This window comes from Pyxicephalus adspersus, chromosome 1 (assembly GCF_032062135.1).
Source record: "Pyxicephalus adspersus chromosome 1, UCB_Pads_2.0, whole genome shotgun sequence".
NCBI classification, from domain to species: Eukaryota; Metazoa; Chordata; class Amphibia; order Anura; family Pyxicephalidae; genus Pyxicephalus; species Pyxicephalus adspersus.
This window is the reverse complement of record NC_092858.1, coordinates 154060905-154082469: the sequence shown is the minus strand read 5'-3', so window position 1 is coordinate 154082469 and position 21565 is coordinate 154060905. Positions and strand designations below refer to the sequence as shown.

General features: G+C 36.1%; 1 protein-coding gene across 2 annotated transcripts in view; it reads left to right on the top strand.

Moving 5' to 3' along the window:
* EPHA3 (EPH receptor A3) overlaps positions 1–21565 on the top strand; it is a 242460-nt gene that overhangs the window by 61053 nt on the left and 159842 nt on the right. For both annotated transcript variants that reach the window (XM_072431795.1, XM_072431785.1), the window contains exon 3: positions 14892–15552. In XM_072431795.1, the coding sequence (XP_072287896.1) occupies positions 14892–15552 (661 nt within the window). The remainder of the gene's footprint in view (positions 1–14891; positions 15553–21565) is intronic.

Genomic DNA, 21565 nt, shown 5'->3' with positions numbered 1-21565 from the left:
AGAAGGTTGCATGTGAATCATTCCCAATGAAAGTTAAAGCAGATTTAGGCACCTAACCTCCAGTCATTCAACGTCTACATGCTCCCTCACCCGGTCTTTTTCAAAGTTTGGGATTTCAGGCCATTGTGACTGGTTCTGGAAATGTTCTGAAAATTATTTTTTGTGCATAGTGAAAGTGTACAGTTCAGTGAAACAATCTTAAAAGGATTGCAAATGGCCAAGTACAAAACCTTTATTGCCGAAAAGGCATAGTATGCTTTTTTTCAATAATAAGCCTACATGTTTCCAGATTTTTAAAGTTACGCTAACGTTTCACTATATGTGACCTCATTTGCCATAATCCTGCTATCTATATCAGCAAACCAAGCTGGATAATTACCACTCTTTTTCCAATGTCCACAGGGAACCCCCAGTCGGTGACATCCCACCTACCAATGAATTTGGATTTGTTTTAAGTAATATCTGATTTACAGGCCTGCCATTGCTGTATAAACATTCCATTGACTCTTTTTAAGTGTTTGGGAAGCAGTTACTCCATCATTTAAAAGCATTGTCATCGCGCACATTTGAGCTTGTCAGCACTGTTTAAATGACATTTAGGGAACAGCCCCTGAGCCTTTGTTCAAGATGCTTCTAATTTTGCCATGTAAAAGGGAACAGGAATAACATCCATATGAAATACTTTTTTTGGAATACATGAAAATATTTTTAAGTCTTTCTTAAGTTACAAGGTGAACTAAATTTATTATTTTGTTTGCAGGGGACATACACAGCCGAGCACAATGTAAGGATGCATTGTTAATTTAGCATACAAATGTTTACATGTTTGACATATGGGTCGCACTGGTATTACATGGCCCACACACTAAGACGACATATATTTACACTTGAGAATCCCAGTGCATGACCTAACATAAAGTTTAACCTAACTACAGCGCTATACATAAACACAGAGAATTACATTTATCTACATTACATCACAAGGAGGCGGAAGGAAAATGTGCTCTTTGCAGAGTTGTATAGGTGTGTTGATTCCCTGGCTTGGTAGGAAATGGTTTTCATCAATAAAGATTTTTTTTGTCTGCTTAATAAAGATAAACTTTATGAACATAACCATAATTCAGTTTTCAGGCATACAGTCTATGGGACTTTAATTGTTCAACGATTCATCAGTGAACATGGGAGGCAATAAAATATATGAACCTGATCAAAGGACCTCACAAACCAAATTTTTACATCTTTTTTGAAATTCTGGTGTGATGGTACTCTCCATCAAAGTTACAAAATCTCCCAACTTCTACAGTTACTTACATTACATAGTTGCATTCCTTATTTTCATTGCTAATTGGATAAATTAATAATTGAAACAAAATATCAACAGCAAGATTGTAATACCTACATCTCATTGTCCAATTTTTATCCTGACTATACATGGCAATTCACTTTCCTGTAGTATTGAAACAATTCTTTAGGGTTATGAGAAAAAAAAACTCATTCACTACAGCCAAGGAGTAGAGGCCTAAAAGGCATAAAAGGCCTCAGAGAGCTGCCCATTTTGAGCATAGAAGGTGAATGATAAGCTGTGGGAAAGCTTATCGCTGATCAATGATATCATTATTTTTTTACCATGGCTCGCTATAAAATATATCCCACTTAGGCCAATTTTGTGTTTGACCCACAGAAATGAAAGAAATAAAATATTTCAAAAAACAGCTTTGGTCCTTTCAACTAGTTCACTATTATCTTCATTTTCTTAGGCTGCAGCCAACATTCTTTATTACGTTGTGCTTGTTCTTTATCCCTTCAAATACTTTGTTATTAGATTGATGGGTTGTGTGTTTTTTCCTTGCAAATTCAATGTTTTTCTTCTGAGTGAAGCATTCAATTACTACTTGTCTACCTGTTCTTGTATTTTATCATTCCCAAGCCATTCAGCCTTTAGATTTTCGAAGCTAAACATTTCACCCCACAGAAGACATGAAGTGAAATTACAGCATATACAATTTTATTGCAGCCTTTCTGCAGCCTGGAAGTACCATTGTTGTCAGTGTTATTCTCTCATTGTTTAGACAATCACTGAACCGTCTTCGAATATTTTAGCTGTCACTAAACAGTTGCTTGGCAGTGTGTGGGTGGTGCACTGCTGTGTTAAATGATGTTAATGTTGTTTGTAAGTGAGGTTTATAAATAGTGAAATTGCTTTTTTCCGTTTGAATTGGTTTGCCTGGGTTTCCAGGGAAGGTAGAAGGTAAAGCTCTGTAAGGCAAATATAACGTGTTTCATTTTCAGCTATTAAAAACTGAAGTGTACCTGAGGACAAATCCTTTTGGTGGTAGTTTGAGTGGTTTTAGTGCTGTTTTTCTCTTCATGGGGAGATTTTCTAATTATATTATGATGAGTCTTACCATCCTGACTCAAAACAAGTATTATTCTACAATTAAGAATTATCTTACACTTTTTTTTCTTTACGTTCACAAATTAATTGCTCCACAATAGTCATACCTACTTAGGTCATTGAGGACTTGTTTTTAAGCTCAGTTACTTAATGGTTTTAGGCTGCATTTTCTGTTTTTGTTAAAAATACCTCAATGCTTGAATGTCTATAAGCTGGCCGCAGGTTACCTTTAAACTTTTCATTGCACAAAAAGACATCTAGTGATGTCCACCACTGATGCTCCCAGACATTTCCATCTCATTTCCTGCGGACACATTTGTTTTCAGCCTAGCTATGGTAGTATTTGATATGAGACTCCTGGCACCAAGATCCAGTGTGCATAATCTAAGCAGACAGCATGCAGTAACTGTCTGTCGTGTCTAGCTGACCTTGGGATACGTCCTATTCCACTGACTCATGTACATCTGTATCTAAATTTTAGCTGAAGCTGTTAGGCTTTGTAATCGATAGGCTTCTTAAAACAAGGAGCAGAGGAGATATTAGAAAACATGTGAAAGGAGCATCAGAACTTGTTGGCAGATTAAGAAACCACATATTTATTGCCTTTAACATACCTCCAACGGTAGAAACTAATTCTGATGGATTAACTCTTTAGGATCCATTTAAAGGCAGTAATACGCCTCCACACTTGTGAAGGGCAATACAATTGTAGAACAGTAGAAAAAAAAAAGCTGGGAGGCCATGTGACTGTGTAATATCTCAGGGCTATATAATACTGGCTAATAATAATAATAATAATTATAATAATATTGGAGCAAACTTCTCATTGAACCACATGTTCCATGTCGCAGTTAATATTATGAGTGGTCCATTACATGAGTGCCAAGCAGTACATGACCTAGTAGAGCTTATTGGAGATAGTATAGACACATTGGCCCTGATTTATTAAAGCTCTCCAAGGCTAGAGAGAATACACTTTCACCAGTGAAGCTGGGTGATCCAACAAACCTGGGATGGATCTGGTCTAGGATTCAAAGCATTTGCTAGCAAATAGCAAATGATATTGAAGAAATCCATTCCTGGTTTGCTTGATCACCTAGCTTCACTGGTGAAAGTGTATTCTCTCCAGCCCTGGAGAGCTTTAATAAATCAGGCCCATTGGCCCTGATTTTTTAAAGTTCTCCAAGGCTGGAGAGAATACACTTTCATTGGTGAAGCTGGGTGATCCAGTAAACCTGGATTGATTCTGGTCCAGGAATGAAAACGTTTGCTAACAAATAGCTTATGACTTTTAGGAAATCTATTCCAGGTTTGCTGGATTACCCAGCTTCATTGATGAAAGTGTATTTTCTCCAGCTTTGGAGAACTTTAATAAATCAGGACCCTTGAACCTATTTTGTGCCTATGCACATGCTTATGTGATTTTTTGAGCATTGGGCACTTTGAATGTGTCTGAATACATGAAAAAACCGACCTGGCATGGTTCAGTAGCTGGCACACCTGCCTCTGCAGTGCTGGGTTCTGTTCACATCCTGGCCAGGTAACTAACTATTCTTCTGGGCACTCTGGTTTCCCTCACAACTCCAAAAAAATGCAGGCAAGGTAAATACCTCTCCCAGGTGTGTGTGCAAAAAAAGCAGCAAAACCAAAGTCAAGCACAGAGCAGAACCCTTGCTTAGCGTATGGTGAAAAAATGCAGCAGTGAGATCTCAGTGTTATTATAATTTATCAGTTCACTTATGTTAAAAATAGTATATTTGAACTAAAGGGTTCATTCAGTAAAGCATAAAGAGTCCTAATTAGGAAAGATTATAAGAAACAGTTGAAAAAAAGAACCTATTTTTAAAATAATTTCCAGTTACCATATTACTTACTGATGCAGAATAATGCAGAAAGAGGAGTGAGTGGACATTATTATTGCTACTTTATTCCCCTACTTTTTCCCCTTGAGATGCATGCATGTGCATAATATCCACACAGGAATCAGTTATCCTGCTAGTGTATCTGCATAGAACACACTATTATAATAATATCAATCTCTGCACATTTCAGGTGCTTATATGCTGTTTTTTACTTTGTTAAAGTAATTTTATCTTTCTGTAGCTTTTTGATTTATGATCACATAACAAAGGTCATTCTATTTAAAACTAATATTTCCCTTTTATGGCAAGTTATAGCTTTCACCATTTCTTGTTATATGTTTAAGAAACTTTGGTGCCCAGATTTCTTCATCTGTGTTTCCAGCTCATCAATTCTGCTATATCCATAAGAAGTTTCCAATGTCGGGCTGCCCATTCATAATGATGGACATTGATAGGTAAGTAAAGTAAGTTGATGGCTGTCCGGGCTGTCACAGTTAGAGGTATGTGTCCGATCTCTAAACATTAGGCTTGTAGCTTTGTCCAGGGGTGCACACAACTGGACTGGACAGAAAAAAAACATAATTTATCTATTGTTATGGTGTAACAATTTTTTGTTGTATAAAAAGCCCTCATTATACGATATTTACAGACCTTCCATAGTCCAACATGGGTCTTTAAAGTAAAACTCTGATTAAACTCTGTAGAACACAAGAACAAAAACCTTCCTCTTGTTTTTTAAACTAGAAGAAAAAGAAAAGGCTTGAAACTACAAACTAAAGTTAGGTAGTTAAAAAGACTGTTTATTTACCATGCAGGAAAGCAAAGATGTCCCTTGTGTATCTTAGGTTAATTAGCAATAAGAGGTTGCACGTGCAACTCTCTAAAATGATCAGACAAGCTGGAATAATTTAGTGAAATTATTACCCAATAATAATAATATTTTCATTAATCTCTTACCTCTAATTATACCATAGTTTCCAATGTCAGGGCTGTGTATACTTTTAAAGATAATAGCATTCATTTTCTGAAGTTGTGTGGACTTAATAATTTAGACTTATATTTGAACACATATATATTGTGTCAGTTCCCAATCATTGCCTATACTAATCTAAGATTACTGGAAGATGTTCTGTGTTATATTCTGATATGTCTAAATTTGACACTTTGACAACCTGTTTTGGCAAGGTGGCAGTGTCTTTTTAAAGGAAAATTGCAATGGTTTGAGTTTTTTATTAATATCTTAATATCTTTCATTTATTTTGTTTTTGACAAATAAACCTTTATCTTTAGTTTGGAAGCTTTGCCCCATTCGGCAACAGCAGGGTGGAATACTTGCATATAGGGTCACTGCAGCTTATATTTGAACATGTCCTTATTTTGCCCCGATTTCTGGTAGTTCCAGTGTGGAGGTGGCCATTTTAGTAAAATAACCTGATGTCATAACTGGATCCCTTATGACCAGTGTTCTGATGCCCATTGGGGTAAGGATCCAGCAGTACTGGAAAGGTAGAATAAGCAGTTATCTTCAGGATAATTGTAGCAGAAGCAAGGGTTTCCTGGCAACACATTAGAAGCATCACAAAATCTCATTGCAAAGTGTTACATTGTATGCTTTAAAAGTATACAGCAATGAATCTTTAAGTGTACCTAAACTCAGAATTTTCACTTTATATTTTATATATAGATTTTCCCTATCTTATCTCAAAATTATCACATTTTTCAATTAAGGTGTTCTTGGTTACAGAGTTCAGCCACGACACAGGATTCACAGAGCAATATGGTTGCTCTAAAGAGTAAGAACATCACAAATGTTGTAATATCTTAATATCTTTATCTTAATCTTCTATCTTTATCGTAATATCTTATATCCTAAGATTTTTTTCCTCTCTCTCCATTTCAGTCTTTGGACAGACCAATGGGATCAAAACATGGGAGAGGGTACATGAATATCTCAAACATTTTAGCTTGAGCTATTGAGCTCCTTAAACCATAGGCCTTTTTTAGCTACATTAATAATGTTAATCTTTTAAGTAACTAAAAGTCCACCCACTAGCTGGAAATATTAACGAAAGATCTTCAAATGCAAAATTTTTTATGCATGTACCAAAAAAAAAAAATAATAGTCCCCATTATAATAGAAAAGGACACACTGTATATGGAAAATTGCTATGCATTCCCCTAGGATTACTTATTTTATACTACCTACCTGCTCCATTCTATTATATAGTTTAAGGAAATGAATGACAGAATAATTAGATTACCTTTATGTAAGGCTCTACATTCATGCTTATTGTGTCTTCAAGATGAACTATTTTATTGTCCAATAAAGTCTTTTGTGCCAGACATTGTATTATCTAAAGCAACAAAGCAAAAATGTAATGCTAAAAAGGAGCACACATCACAACACATTGTTTTATAAGGTGAGTTTCTAAGCAAATATATTTAAAGCAGCCCTCCTAAGTAATTAGAACCATGGGAATGTTGCGAAAAACACATTCTAACTTCCTCCTCTAGTTTGCATTTTCTTGCATACTAAGTACTCTTCACATTATTCTTCACCTTCTCCCAAGCTCCCAAGCTGTGAGATCGGCAAGGTGTTAATTTATGGTTATCAAACGCATGTGGCAGCCTAATCTCATCACTAGCAAAGCTGTCTGCTCTCTGACTATTTGTAATTACAATTTCAAACACTTAATGCAAAGGATCAAATCAATGTCATATTGTGGCTCTAGCGCTGGAGTCTCATTTTTGTGCCTCAACAAAGCTTCTTGGGCTACTTCAAAACGATAGGAAATATTAGGAAGAATCGGATTAAAAGAGCAAAAGAATGTAATAAAAATTCTTATGTTAAATGAGTTGCCTGCACAGAGCCATATCCCCAACTGTACTGAAACCACTGGGGTGAAATGGAACGCAGACTACGTGGTTGTGTTATCTCTAAAACACCAGGCCTGACTTGTTAAAGCCCTCCAAGGCTGGAGAGGATACAGTGTCATCAGTGAAGCTGGGTGATCCAGCAAACCTGGAAGGGATTTCTTCAAAGTCTTTTGCTATTTCCTAGCAAATGTTTTGAATCCTGGACCAGATCCATTCCAGGTTTGCTGGATCACCCAGCTTCATTGATGAAAGTGTATCCTCTTCAGCCTTGGAGAGCTTTAATAAATCAGCCCCACCATCTCTGTCTTGGAAGTAAATGCTAACCCTGGAAAATGGCTGAACAAAGATGGTACTGTGATCATTGTAAAAATAAATTAATACATGTAAAAGTCTACAGCGACACTAGATTATTTTTGGGCCCATCGCAGGTGAAAATAAAGCATCCAATCTAAGTGTCTAATTGTTTAGCATTCTGCACTATGGGTTCACTAAACAAAGAATCACTAACTGGGACTATTGTAGTTCCCACCATGGTTGTCTTTTCTTATTCTCTCTCTTATTCCTTTCTTCCCTTAAAGCCGCATACACACGTGCAATTATAGTCGTTGGAAAGGATCTTTCACAATCCTTTCCAATGACTAAGGACTGCACGATGCATGAACGATTCTGTACATACAGCACCGATCTGCTCCATGGAGAGGGGAGGGGGAGAACGTCGGAGCGGCACCCTGCTGCGTGCTCTTCCCCTTCCCTTGCATTAGGATCGTTCGTCGTCCATCGTCTGTGGATCAGCCAGGGCAGTCATTCGGACGATGGACGACGGGCGCTGTACACACGCCAGATTCTCGTCTGATATCGGCCCTGAGCCGATTATCAGGCGAGAACCATTGGACATGTGTACGTAGCCTTAGAACAAGATGCCTGGCAGAAGCACTGCGATTGTTCCTAAAACTTTCACCCAAATCATTGCTAATACATTTTTGAGCATGAAAATTTAGCATCTGTACAAGGCTGTGTTACACCTGCACATTCAGGCCCTGTAAAAAAATATATATTTTATGACAGTTTTGGTTTGGCTCAGCACACTATAGAGTGGCCCATCTTAGGCTTTTTACCCATGAGGAAGCCAAAATAATTTTTAGGTCTCGGGAAATCCTTGCTAAAACTGATTTATTGGGGGTCAGTAGATTTAATTTGGTGACACTTGCAAAGAAAAGCCCCCTATAGTGGTGGTAAGACTATTAACTATATGAAGAACTAAAAACATCATTAAATTCATGCAGCTGGTTGTACCAAGTGATTTTGGCTCCAGAACTTTGCAGGAGCAATAAATAGGGGGTCACCCAGACCCAGTTTAAGGAACCCGCCAGCAACTTCTGGAAGAACCCTGCTATAAAGCATCTTTAGGTGTCTTCATACATATTTAGTTTATTTCCCCAGGGTTCACAAATATCACACAGTAGGGAAATGATGTTGCAGGACAGAAATGTTTTCCACTATGGAAAGTGTTTGCTGCACCGCAGTAAATCAGAAATCAGTGCAGGTCAATGTGGGGTTGGTTGTTGGAGTTCACTACCTGCAATCTAAAAGCAGATCTGTTTTCATTTATAATCTGTTCAGCGCCGTATTAAGGTTGGTGAATAACAGATTGGCTTACCACTAATACATATTTGGAGATTGTAATGATGCTAAGAGAGGCATATTGTTTATATTGCAATGTTTTGTTTCTGAGAGATTTCCCACTTAGTAGGGAGTGCCACCGAAAAGCACCTGGCATGCCATCCTGGCAATGTGTTCCTTCTATTTGTATTACAGTTTGAATTTCTGTTGAGAAACTGATAAAAATTGGGATTGTCTTTTTAGATATTTATATTGGTGTTGAATCATAACACTTTTCTGGTGTTTTTATAATTGTAATATGTTTACATTTTTATTAATGCAAAAAATGAATGAGGAGGGTGAGGATGTGTTTAAAATAAAAGCAGGACAGAAAGAACAAATCTCCCAACTTACCATACCGAGCTGTACTGTGTGGCAGAGCTATGTATATTCAAAGCTGGAGATGAAGAATCAAATTCAAATCCATTAGGTAATGCTGCATTCATATACTGTAGGTATTTAGGATGTGTACTAAAGTTGCTGTTTCTGCAAAAAGTAGGTTCTGTGCTGCCAGGTTCCTACAATTTCTTTGATAAGATGAATCTGACTTCATGAACGGAAATCATGACTGTTGTAAGGATAGCATATGTATAGCAAGGTGGGTGTACAGTGTGGATGTACAAACACACATATGTTCCCACAATATTGCTAAGGGCACATCTTGGACAATCTCTAAAGATCTGGTATTGGCGATGGGGATTAAATATATTTCTCAACACAAAGGATATAAATCAATTTTGTATAAAACAAATGCAGTTGCTAACCCAGATATTACTGTGTAAATGTGGTTCAATCTTAACGCTGCTGCACATGCGCAGAAAGCAGTGCTGTGGGTAGATCCCAGCAAATCCACCTATTATAGAAAATGGTAGGGGCGGGGGGTGAATACTGGACCAAATTGAATAAAGAAGGAGAAGGAGTAGTAGTGACTGGCCATAATAAGAGAAAGCTTCTGTACAGGCGCAAAGTTCCATGATGATTTACTGAAGAGATCTGGAAGAAAAACACAAAAAGACCAATATTCACCAATATAATAGTATGAATACACATACTACTTTAATTTTGATCACATTTGCTTAGCCTGGATTTCAGCTTTAACCCTAATTTAGAACTACATGCTATTATACAAGCAAATATTTTTGCTGAAAGCCTAAAAAACCCCAAATTTGTAAAATACCATAAAATCATTTTTAAATGCTAAAATAAAGTTGCCAAATGGCACAAAAAAGATGAAATTATTAGCATCATTGGCAGCTTGGGTGGAGTTGCTTTTTAAACAATATATTCTTCATATTCTGTGGTTACTTTATTTTCTACATTTTTGTACTGTTATTAAATCTGGTGGAAATCTTAAGTAAAGAAAATATAAATTAATAAGTAGGAAAGCAAGTAGTACTGTGGTGTGTGTTATTTTGTTCAGTTTATATTTGTACTACATAATTATCAATAATTTAAAATAAAACTGCCTTAAAAGCCAAAATGAACATTTGCAACAATCCACAAATAATACTCCCATTTCCAAGGAGTACGTAGTAAAAAATAATATGGCTTCTAATGAATCTGGTGTACAACTTATTCCAATACTCTAACTGTTCCATAGTGGTTTATTAATCCATAAATTGCACCAATCAGTGGGTCTAGGGATCATATGTTCCAAATCTGATGTACCTACAGCAGTCTGTGTAAAAGAAAACACTAATATCAATTAACACTTTCATCACCAATCCTAGCAGTCAAGGTAACAATGCTGAAAAAATCTACTATGCAGCAACTGCTAAGCTTAGAAGTACCATAATCACATATATTTATAACCTGCACATTGTGTGAGCCGAGTCATATGGAAATGTGACGAATGAAACAGATGCATTTATATACACCAGAAATGTGAGAATTATCTGGAGAGAAGTTTTCACACTTTTCTGTATATCTTGTGGATTTTGGCAGGTGCCTCTGGCTATGAAAAATGTAAAAGTTATGTCATTTTCTTACACGTTCCATATGCTTTAATTATCAGTGAATAGTATTGGGCAATGTTTGAATGAACTGTGCCCTTTCGGTAATATGGAGAATATGCTGTTGTCTAAGTCATTTACAATATAAATACAGTAAATTCATTTAGAGAGGAATATCTGCCCACCCTACATAAATTATGCTAAAGGAGGGAGGATTACTAAAAACTGTTTATCACTAAAAACATTCATTGATCAGCACAGCCTAATGAGTTAATTCAAGCTCGAATGGCAAATTTACACCGACCATTCTCGCTTACAATTTTGGTAAGTAAGAACGGAGATTGAGTTTTAAAAACTCGCTCATCCCTAGTAATAAGGAATACACAAAACATTGGAAATATAAGAGCCAAATAAAGTAGCCTACAAATAAAAAGTGATAAGAACTTACAGGAGATAAAGAAGGTTATTGTTACGCATCTGTCTTTTGGATTTGGATTGTCTTCTACCCTCTAAAATATTGTAAACCATTAACATTTAAAAATGATATTACATTGTGTATGCATTAATATAAACAGATTATTGCTTACTCAGATCTATTCAAGAGCCCATTTAACTGCTACAAACAAAAATCATATTCAGACGATCTGTTGTGAAGATAGAAACTAATGTGTCTCTGTTTATTCTTCTGAATTATATTTATTAGGTATGAATATTAAACAGCTGGCAAGATACCATTGTATACAAATAAGACATTTGGGACTTGGAAAATTGCCATACAGAACAAAGGCAGCTGCTGGTGTTTCCAGCTTTATTCAGCTTGGCATTGCAAAGTTTTAAATACTTTCCAGAATTGTAAATATAGCACAATTATCTGAAAGCCACAGACATTTTTCAGCTTGAGTTTTTTTCCCTGCTGAAAAAGGTCTACTATAACAATGAAGGAGTGAATTAGTAGAGGGATGGTTTCTACCCTGGACAGGTAACCTGTGTTTTGTTCTGGAATATAATTTTCCAAGTACAGAAATGCATAGAAAAAAATAAAAAAATCCCTTTAAACTGAAATCCAGGCAAACAAGAAATAAAACAGCAAAACATAGTTACATAGTAGGTTATGTCTTTTTTCAACCTAAGTCCAAGTTTCAACCATGAGGGAAATAAACATTTCACAGATAATAAACCCTATAAGACATAGTTATCCAGATGAAGGCAAAAAAAAACCCTAGGTACAATTTGCTTCAACAAGGGAAAAATTCCTGCCTGATTCCATGAGGCAATCTAAAGCATTAATACCCAGTTATATTTTGTGCTTCTAGAAAAACATCCAGCTTTTTCTTAAAGCAATCTATAGTAGTTTCTGAAACTTCTTTTCCTCCAGACGCAAAGAATGCCCTCTTGTCCTTTGTAATGATCTCAAAGTGAATAATGGGGAAGAGAGTTCTCTATATGGACCATTTATTTATTTATACCGGGTGATCATATCCCCCCTTAAATGTCTCTTCTCAAGGGAAAAAAGATTCAGTTCAGCTTATCTCTCCTCATAGCTGAGCTCCTCCATTACTTTTATTAGTTTAGTTGCCCTTCTCTGCACTCAAAACTGGACTGCATATTCCAGTTGTGGTCTGACCAATGCTTTGTACAGGGGCAGGATAATGTCTCCATCTCTGCAGTCTATTCCTCTTTTATTAAATGAAAGTACTTTACTAGCTTTAGATATTGCAGCTTGGCATTGCATGCTGTTATTAAGTCTATGATCTACCAGAACCCCCAGATCATTTTCCATTTCTGACTCCCCCAAATGTATTCCCCCTAGACAGTATGAAGCATGCATATAAAACATCATATAAAAAAAGAAAAAATACTAATGTATTAATCTGGTTTTGAATTGGTATCAGTCCCTTGTAGTCTCCTGTATTTCAGAATGGGGTAGATAGCAGTTATGCCACAATGCTCAATGTTTACAACGAACATGCTGGTTGATGGTTTTAATGAGGAATGGTCCCTTGTGGGATGGCCCTGAGCTGAGGCTCAGCTGCCATTCTTGCAGGCTTTATGTGAAGTTGTAAGAATTGGTTTCTATAGGATGTACCTTGTCACACTAAAACCCTTTTTTAAAATTTTAATTTGATATTAAACTTTAAACATCAAGTTTATTTTTTAAGAATGGTTTTGTTTTAAAGTGCACATCTAAAACTAAACTATACAAAATAAAACAAGTTTAGAGCACATAAATGTAAATTTTTTATTACCTGAAGAAATTTTTCTTGCAAAGAATTCTACTGTAATAAAACACATGCTAGTTAGTAAAGGAACTCCCTTACTGTACATGGAAAATGACACAGTAATCCGATCGTCTTTGTGTTTAATTGTGGACATTCCGCACTAAATCCTTCTACTCTTGCCATTAAGTTATACTTAGTATTTGTTGTGCAGATGAAATTCTATAGTCTGTATGTACTCTATGTAGAATTCACAATACAACTGTATCTAATAAGGAAAAATAATGCATGCCTAAAGCTAAAATTACAAGAAAAACTTTAGCCATGCCACCGATTTTTTCGGCCGTGCCATGTATATCAGTTTCAGTTCTAAATAAAGTAAGCTAGTTCACATGGGCTTTCTGGCTGAAAACCACATACACTTCCCATCAACATAAGTCCATGAGCTCACTGGGGCCTGGTGCCGTGGTCTCAGAAGCCATATTGTATTCTTTTGACAAGGTCAAGCTAAATGATTAATCATGGCAACTAAAAAGAATTGTTGGTCCCAGTGGGACTTTGTATTCTGATAATGTAAAATAGAACGCATTCCATCACAGAGAAAATATAGCAGAAAGCTATTTGAAAATGATGTTTCCTACTGCTTTAGAAACCTAAAAGGTGGACCCTATAGGAATTATTCCATTTTCACAGCTCCCCTGTATGCTGATAATGTATAATAATAGAGCACAACATGACTATGTTTTGTTAGTGTTGCCGAACCATTTTCTTCTGTCCCATTTGCATAGAGCGCCAGTGTCACACTTGATGGATGGGATAGATAACACGTCAGATATATGAGCTGTGGTTCATGGCAAGGCTTATTTATCATGTGTTTGTGGTGCTGTTTCTGTTATTATATATTACAATAAAATGACTGCAAGAAACAGATTACATGCTGCGCTTTTAAACATCATCCAGTGGACCATAGCATGATTGTTCTCATGCCCGATTGTTCTCATGCCTGGATCAGCTATAGCTGTCTTACTCCTTTACGCCCATTTTAATCACTTATTCTTTTTTAATGTTCTTGTGATGTCTTGTATTTTTTTTTGGATATTCAAAAGATCTAAATGTTCAAAGGGTTTTATCTAAATGTTTGCGGTATTTCAGAGCAATCATATTCAGACCTGGCATAATGCTTTGTGTACCCACATTAAGAGTCTCAATGATGAATCTTATTGGTATGAGAGGCTGCTTACTAATGAAAATATAAAAAGTATAGACTGCAATGAACCTGTAGTGGATGTATTTGGTAATCACCTCTCTGCATTAGAAGTTGGGATCCGTTGCCAAATTATTGACTGGGACAATTGGAATGAACTGGTACACATTTGGCTTCGCTTGCACAAATGACCACAGTACTATGGAGGTAGTTTGTGCTCAGTTTTATCAGAAATGTACCAATAAAACATGGGTGACATACATTAAATGACTTTGACAACCCAAATGTGGTATCTCAGTTGAAGAGTGAAACCTGATGGGCTGGTACCTTGTATGCATTTGGAATGCCAATAACATTATCAGCCACAATTCCTTTCTTAGTCCCTTGACTGGAATATTTGGTGACCCCCTCAATATAACCAGTTTTTTTACTGTATTACTCATATATAAAACAATAATCCAACATTTAATGTGAGCAACTTAAAAAGCCCTTATTACCCTAAAAATATATGTTAATGTTGCAGTAATGTTGTGGATCCAATACTTTTACATGATATCTCCAGAGTAAAGAGCCAAAGTTCCTTCCTAATTCTTGAACCCCACATCTACATCCTTGCTTTCCAAATGCCAATTCTTTATAAATATGCCTCTAAAAAAATGGTTTATTAGTCAGATATGTTTAATTCATTTTATATACATCACCTATTCTCTCTATTTTTCTTTTTAGTGGGAAGAAATTAGTGGGGTGGATGAGCACTACACTCCTATAAGGACATACCAAGTCTGCAATGTTATGGACCACAATCAAAATAACTGGCTGAGGACAAACTGGATTCCCCGCAATGCAGCTCAAAAAATATATGTTGAGCTAAAGTTTACCTTACGAGACTGCAACAGCATCCCACTTGTACTGGGAACATGTAAAGAAACATTTAATCTTTACTACTTAGAGTCAGACGAGGACCATGGGGTCAAGTTTCGGGAACATCAGTTTACGAAGATTGACACAATCGCAGCTGATGAGAGCTTCACCCAAATGGACTTGGGAGATCGAATTCTGAAATTAAACACTGAGGTTCGGGAAGTGGGACCTATCAGTAAAAAAGGACTATATTTGGCTTTTCAGGATGTTGGCGCCTGTGTTGCCTTAGTATCTGTGCGGGTATATTATAAAAAGTGTCCTTTCACTGTGAAGAACTTAGCCATGTTCCCAGACACTGTACCTATGGACTCCCATTCATTGGTGGAGGTGAGAGGTTCCTGTGTCAACCATTCCAAAGAAGAAGATCCACCCAAAATGTATTGCAGCACAGAAGGAGAATGGTTGGTGCCCATTGGGAAGTGTCTATGCAATCCTGGTTATGAGGAGCGAGGGTTCACTTGTCAAGGTAATAATCAGTCATTTTATAGTTATAAAACAACATGATAGTTGATCTTTTTTTTACCTAAAAAGAAATATGACCTTACAAATTTTATATTACGGTTTGCATGTTCTTAATACAAATAACAGAAATAATTCAACAACTTGTCTTATTAATTTAAAACAAGCTACTGTCGATTCCAATAAACAGCAAGAGCTTGGGTGTTTAACCATGGGAATACCAAAGGTTGACGTCAGCCCAAGGATTCCATTGCTATCATCTCTTGGAAAGATGAATCGTGCCCTTAGCCATTTCACTACCAATATACAGCAAGCCAAAACTGCAGCATATGTTATTTTTAATTTTGTACAGTTGTAATGCTGCTGCATAACTGTTATGCGTTAAGCAAAATGTTTTGTGTTCATAATGCATGTACAGCACTTTCACACTGATAGACAACAGAGACTTGGGCTTATTTATAAAGCAGTGAATATGGAATTAATCAACATTCTATGTGAGAGAATCCTCCAGGTTCATTTATTTTAAATGGCATGATATATTGCTTTATAATAGACCCCTTATTATACCAATGTTCATTAATTTGAAGTAGAAGCAATGCTTTAAAGAACAGACCAAAAGTGTTTACTTTAGTTTTTGGTGTAGTTAAAGCAACTATTGTACTAAAGTCATTTTTTAGAAGCTCCAAAGATTCATTAGCATGAAGTTCCTCCAATAATTTAATCCCTTTATTACTAACGCTGCACGAGAGAGGAACTTCACCAAACATGTAATATAGAATTTGACACACACTGGTTATCCTAATGACTTTCCACCGAAATCAAAATAAGAACTTGTGTCCATGGGCTTTAGGCCTATGTAAATATCGTAAGTTTGACATTAGTTCAATAGGCTTCTGAGATCATTCAGAATTCATTGGCAGGTACATTTAACCTGTAATTTTAGCTCCCTCTGACTTACCCTGCTTAAAGAAGGTTTTTATAGGCTCATATGAGGATAAAAACCTTGCTTGAAGCAAATAAAAGCTCACTGAACCTAAAAATGACCCTAAGTATGTAATAATCTCAGTAGTATTTATGCCTTATTTTTATATAAAATAAAGTGCAACTGAAAATGAATGAGGGTTAGTTTTAACTGTGTTGTGTTTCTGGAAAAATGTTTTTATGGTCTTTATAAATTCTGGAGTCTTATATTTTTTATTCTTCTCTTTTAGTATATTATCTGTCTTCTTCACATCTCTACATTGTTTGAAGTTTGAATTAGTATAATGTAATGCCAGTTTATGTATTTTTGTAAAATCCTATTATCCCCACAGTACTTTTTTATTAATATATCTATCTATGAGAAAACATTTGTGAATGAGAAAAAAAAAACTGACCTACTTAATGTTGCATGTATTAAGTGTTTTAAGTGCAACTAATCAGTCCTTAAATGTGGGGGCTGTAAAAGTTTTCTTTCTCCAGCCTCTTTTAACTTTATTTTCACCTGGTTATTCCGTGATATACAGTACTGCGTGTTTGGATTGCACGACATGCCTCTTGTGCCCACTTCTGTAACCTAAAGAGAAGGTATTTGGTGGTTCACAGTGGTGAACTGTACAGGATTGGAATCAGTGTCTAATAACACTAAAGAGTATACAGGACACAGAGCTAAACTGAATTTCCAGTAGCATTTACAGGATGCTACTGGAAATTACAGGACACAGAGCTAAACTGAATTTCCAGTAGCATTTACATGTATTTTAACTCTAGGTATAACAAAACACTTTATTTTTTTTACATACACTTTAAGTGTGAGCACGAGAAACGAATATGTCAATGGTCTCAACTGCCAAAGAATATTTCATTCTGCCCAGTCCATCTAGATTCAAAGAATTAGGCCAATCCACTTACCCATAAAAATTTTATTTACCTCCTGGTTCAGTTTTACAGCTTTTAGTGTCACCTTTCTGCTTAGTATCTTCAAGGGATTATGATCATTTCATGTAGATGTGACACTGAAAGCTGAAAATGGGGAATTCAGGGTGTTGCCTATCTTTGAAGTGTGACAAGGATCTATGAATCACAATATGAAATATTTATAATATAAAAAAAGATTTAAAAATCTGTTCTTTTATGTGTTTTTAAAGCATGTATTTGTTATTTGCCTGGAATTATGCTTTTATTAGTGATATGAACAAGATAGACTGATAATGTTAGGTTTGGAAATTGCATCAGAAATTAATTACTCAAGTTGAGAAGCAAAACTCACTTATATGATAATGTTATTATGTTTTTGTTTTTATTTTTACAATGTACATCTAAACTACAATTACTTAAAAATCTGTGATATTTTTGCAGCTTTCATTTAATAGATTTTGTAGCCAAATAAATACTTGCAGTAAACTTTTCATAGCTCTGAGCAGGGTTTAACATCCAACACTCATATGTTTTATATTAGGGATTTGTTATCTCTTTCTTATTGGCTTGCTATTGATTCTTTCACTAGTGTTATCATGACATCATGATAGCATTACATCAAGCGGACTCACAAGTGAACATATTAATGCTTGTATAATATTGGCCTAAATCAAGTTTTTCCATTTTAATATCATGTGGTGATAGTGTTAAGGTGGTTACAGATATTGGATTCTGAACTAGGCAATGAATTTCTGAAATATTTAGGAAAACAGCCAGACTTTAGCAGTCATCCTCAGCCAGGGTATTGCATTTATAAAAAACCTAAAGCAGACCACGGTGCTAATTATAGTGTGAAACCCCCTTATATACATGCGTGTGGGTGGGAGTATGGCTGGATTTAGAGAGGACAAATAAGGCACCAGCTTAGGGAATCATATATCCCTTAGTGCCTCCAGGACATGAAAGGGGCAAGTGGTAGGTAAAACTAACAACAGCATCACTTAATTCAAACTTATCTGGCCATGGGAATAATTTAATGGTACTGGCCATATTATTATAAAGGAATAAGGAGAGTATCTGATACCCAGAGATGAAGGAAGAAGTACAAGATTCACTGCAGTCTACGTACTTTACATTAATTTTTCACAATCTCCAATCAAATTCTGATTTTTGACAACTGACTTTGATTAGTAGTACAAATGCAGAGAAAGAGAGGCAGTTAAGTAGTGTAGAGATGCATAAGTGATGTATTCAGGATTACAAAGAACTCAGATTAAGCACACAATATTACATACTAGTTTCTCATGACATGGCTTGCTTTTAGTTTAGGTAAAACTTTGTTGTGACTCCTTGGAAATGGGCTAGCAAATACTAGCTGGCTGAAAAAAAAATCACTTGGGGTTTTATGTCCAATAGGTAGCGGCTGGTCAACGTTATCAAAATACATTATTGCCATTATGTAGTAAGAGTGCAGTACACGATACACACCAACATAGATGCTGATATAAATATGAGTTGCTTTCAGTAATTCTAACAAACTTTATTCCAGTGCTTGTGGTAAACTTGGTGGTGTTGGTCAACTTACTAGCCATGGGGAAGGGGGGATCTCAGGTGTAGGTGATGCACATCATATTCATTGAAAGCTTTGCTAAATAAGTAAGATACTGCAGAGGGGCAAGAAGATATGGCCAGGGTCTACAGGCATACTACAGAAGAACAGTTAGTGATAGCATACATCCTACTGGAATTAGGAGACTGGGAAGATGGTTCAGGAGACCACCAAGGATTTTATTACTTGAGATTGCTGGAGATTGTTTCAGTTCAACCTTTTTTAAATGTATTTTTTTTCACATTAAAGCTCTCTACAGCCTTTTTAAAAATAATTTGTGCCACATTTAATATTTATCACAATGTTTTATTATGAAAGATCGGATAAAATAGAAAACCTTAAAAAGAAAAAAAATTGCTCCCAGGCATCAAGTTGGGCATCCAGACAATATAGGTTTACTTACAGTTTGACTAACAGTTTGCATTGTTTAAATTGTATAGAGTACAAAAATACAGAATCCAAACCCAACCAATCAGAATCAATTTTTCACTGAAATGAGTACAGTGCTGAAATTAGGTCCTTGTGGGTCATTGCAGCCTATTCAATACCATAGCTCTCCATGCTGCATTTTTAAATAGGTCTACAGTCCTTTGAAATGATTCCTGTTCGGCTGACAACAAGCAAAAAGAAGAGATAATATGGCCTTGTCACGAATATATAAGATGCCCTTGATAATAAGGAGGTTAAAGATCTACTACTCCTTTCATCCAGCCTTTGTTCTGTTATCACTCCATCTGATTAATCACCAGGAATGTAATCATTTCTCCATTTTGTAACATTTACTACATCACCAAATATGACTTCATTTTCTGGAACAAAAGTGTTCTTTATACTTAGCATATTTGCTCAATCCGGTGATGGTAATGCAGCGTGTAAAAATAATACAGTTGTGTGTTTTGCATTCATCAAGTCCACTACAAGAGCACGGCAGGGGTTTTTATATCTTTTCGAGGAAGCTGAGCTGACATTGTACTCCTGCTTATGCATAGAACAACATTGGGGCTTAGTGCGTGCTAGAACTTGCCTTGCATTTAATTTGAGGTGCTCCTAGTTTTCTCTGCTTGCCATTTGCTTTGCACATTGTACAGATCTGAATTACCCTATTTGATTAGATTTAGTTGCTTTTTCCTCTCTCTTTCCTTAATTTCTGGGACTGATTCTGGTCACAAATCTTAGCACCTTAAAAATGTGCCATTGTCTGGACTTGTCCATGGTAGCCAAATTATTTTAATATTTAAGTAGTTCTTCAATTTTCTCATAAAAAATATATCTAAAAGCTTAAATCTAGGCTGATATAAATTACATATTCAAAAAAATTGTCTGTTTAATTAAATTTGCATAACCAGTTTGTCTAAACATTTTTTGAAGTATACTTTGCCCACTAATGTAAGATAATTGATAAATAGTGGCTCATTCATTTGTGTGTGTGTGTGTGTGTGTGGGGGGGGGGGGTAGATATTGCTATTCAGTCCCTGTCATATGCTGCTAAACTACCAAAACCCTATAAAGCCCTTCCTTCTTAATAAAATACAAAGCACCATAATGTGCCATGTGACGTTGACAGGACACATGACCAAGTCTCTTCTTGACTTTCCTATAGTTTACTTACATAACCATAATTCAGTTCTGTTGTTCGCTCTTGGTTTCAGAGTCTCAAAGCCAGAAGATCACTCACAATATAATTGCATATTATGGCAGACTTTCCTTCCTATGGGACCCCTCCAGCATTGCAATATCAGCGCTCCCCGATGTGGCTGGACCTTTAATCTTCACTTGATCCTCTCCAAGGACTATTCACCCATCTTTTTTAACCTGAACCTGCTACTTTCTTTCATGTTCTAAATGGAAACCCTTTTTATTATGGCTTAAGACCTTATTCATATTCAAAAATGACCAGTAGGGATGAGGGAGAATGTTGTATAGTTGTAAAGGTCCTAGAGAGTTTGATAAAAAACCACATAGAGGAGTTTTGGCTAGAAAATAATATTATAAGTGATAGTCAGCATGGCTTTAAGAAAGACAGAAGTTGTCAAACAAATTTACTCTCTTTTTATGAGGAAGTAAGTAAACAGGTAGACAGTGGAATAGCTGTTGATATAGTGTACTTGGACTTTGCTAAAGCATTTGACACTGTACCCCAAAGACAGGTTATATGCAAGTTAAGGTCGATAGGTCTAGAAAAGTAAATCTGTAAATGGATAGAAAACTGGCTTAAAGATCACATCCAGAGAGTTGTAATTAATGATTCATACTCTGAATGGTCTAAGGTTATTAGTGGTGTACCCCAGGGTCCAGTGTTGGGACCTTTACTTGGTCCAGTGTTGGGACTTGCTGGAGTGTTTATTTACTTTACTATGAACTCTCAGTGGAGTTCATCTGAGTTCAGTTCCCACGGGAACTTGCTGTCACGTGCGTGGGAACTTGCTGTCACAGCTGATTTGAGGCATGCTTCCAATCAGCCGAGACTGCAGGTGAACTCTCAATGGCGTTGCTCCATTAAGAGTTCATCTGAGTT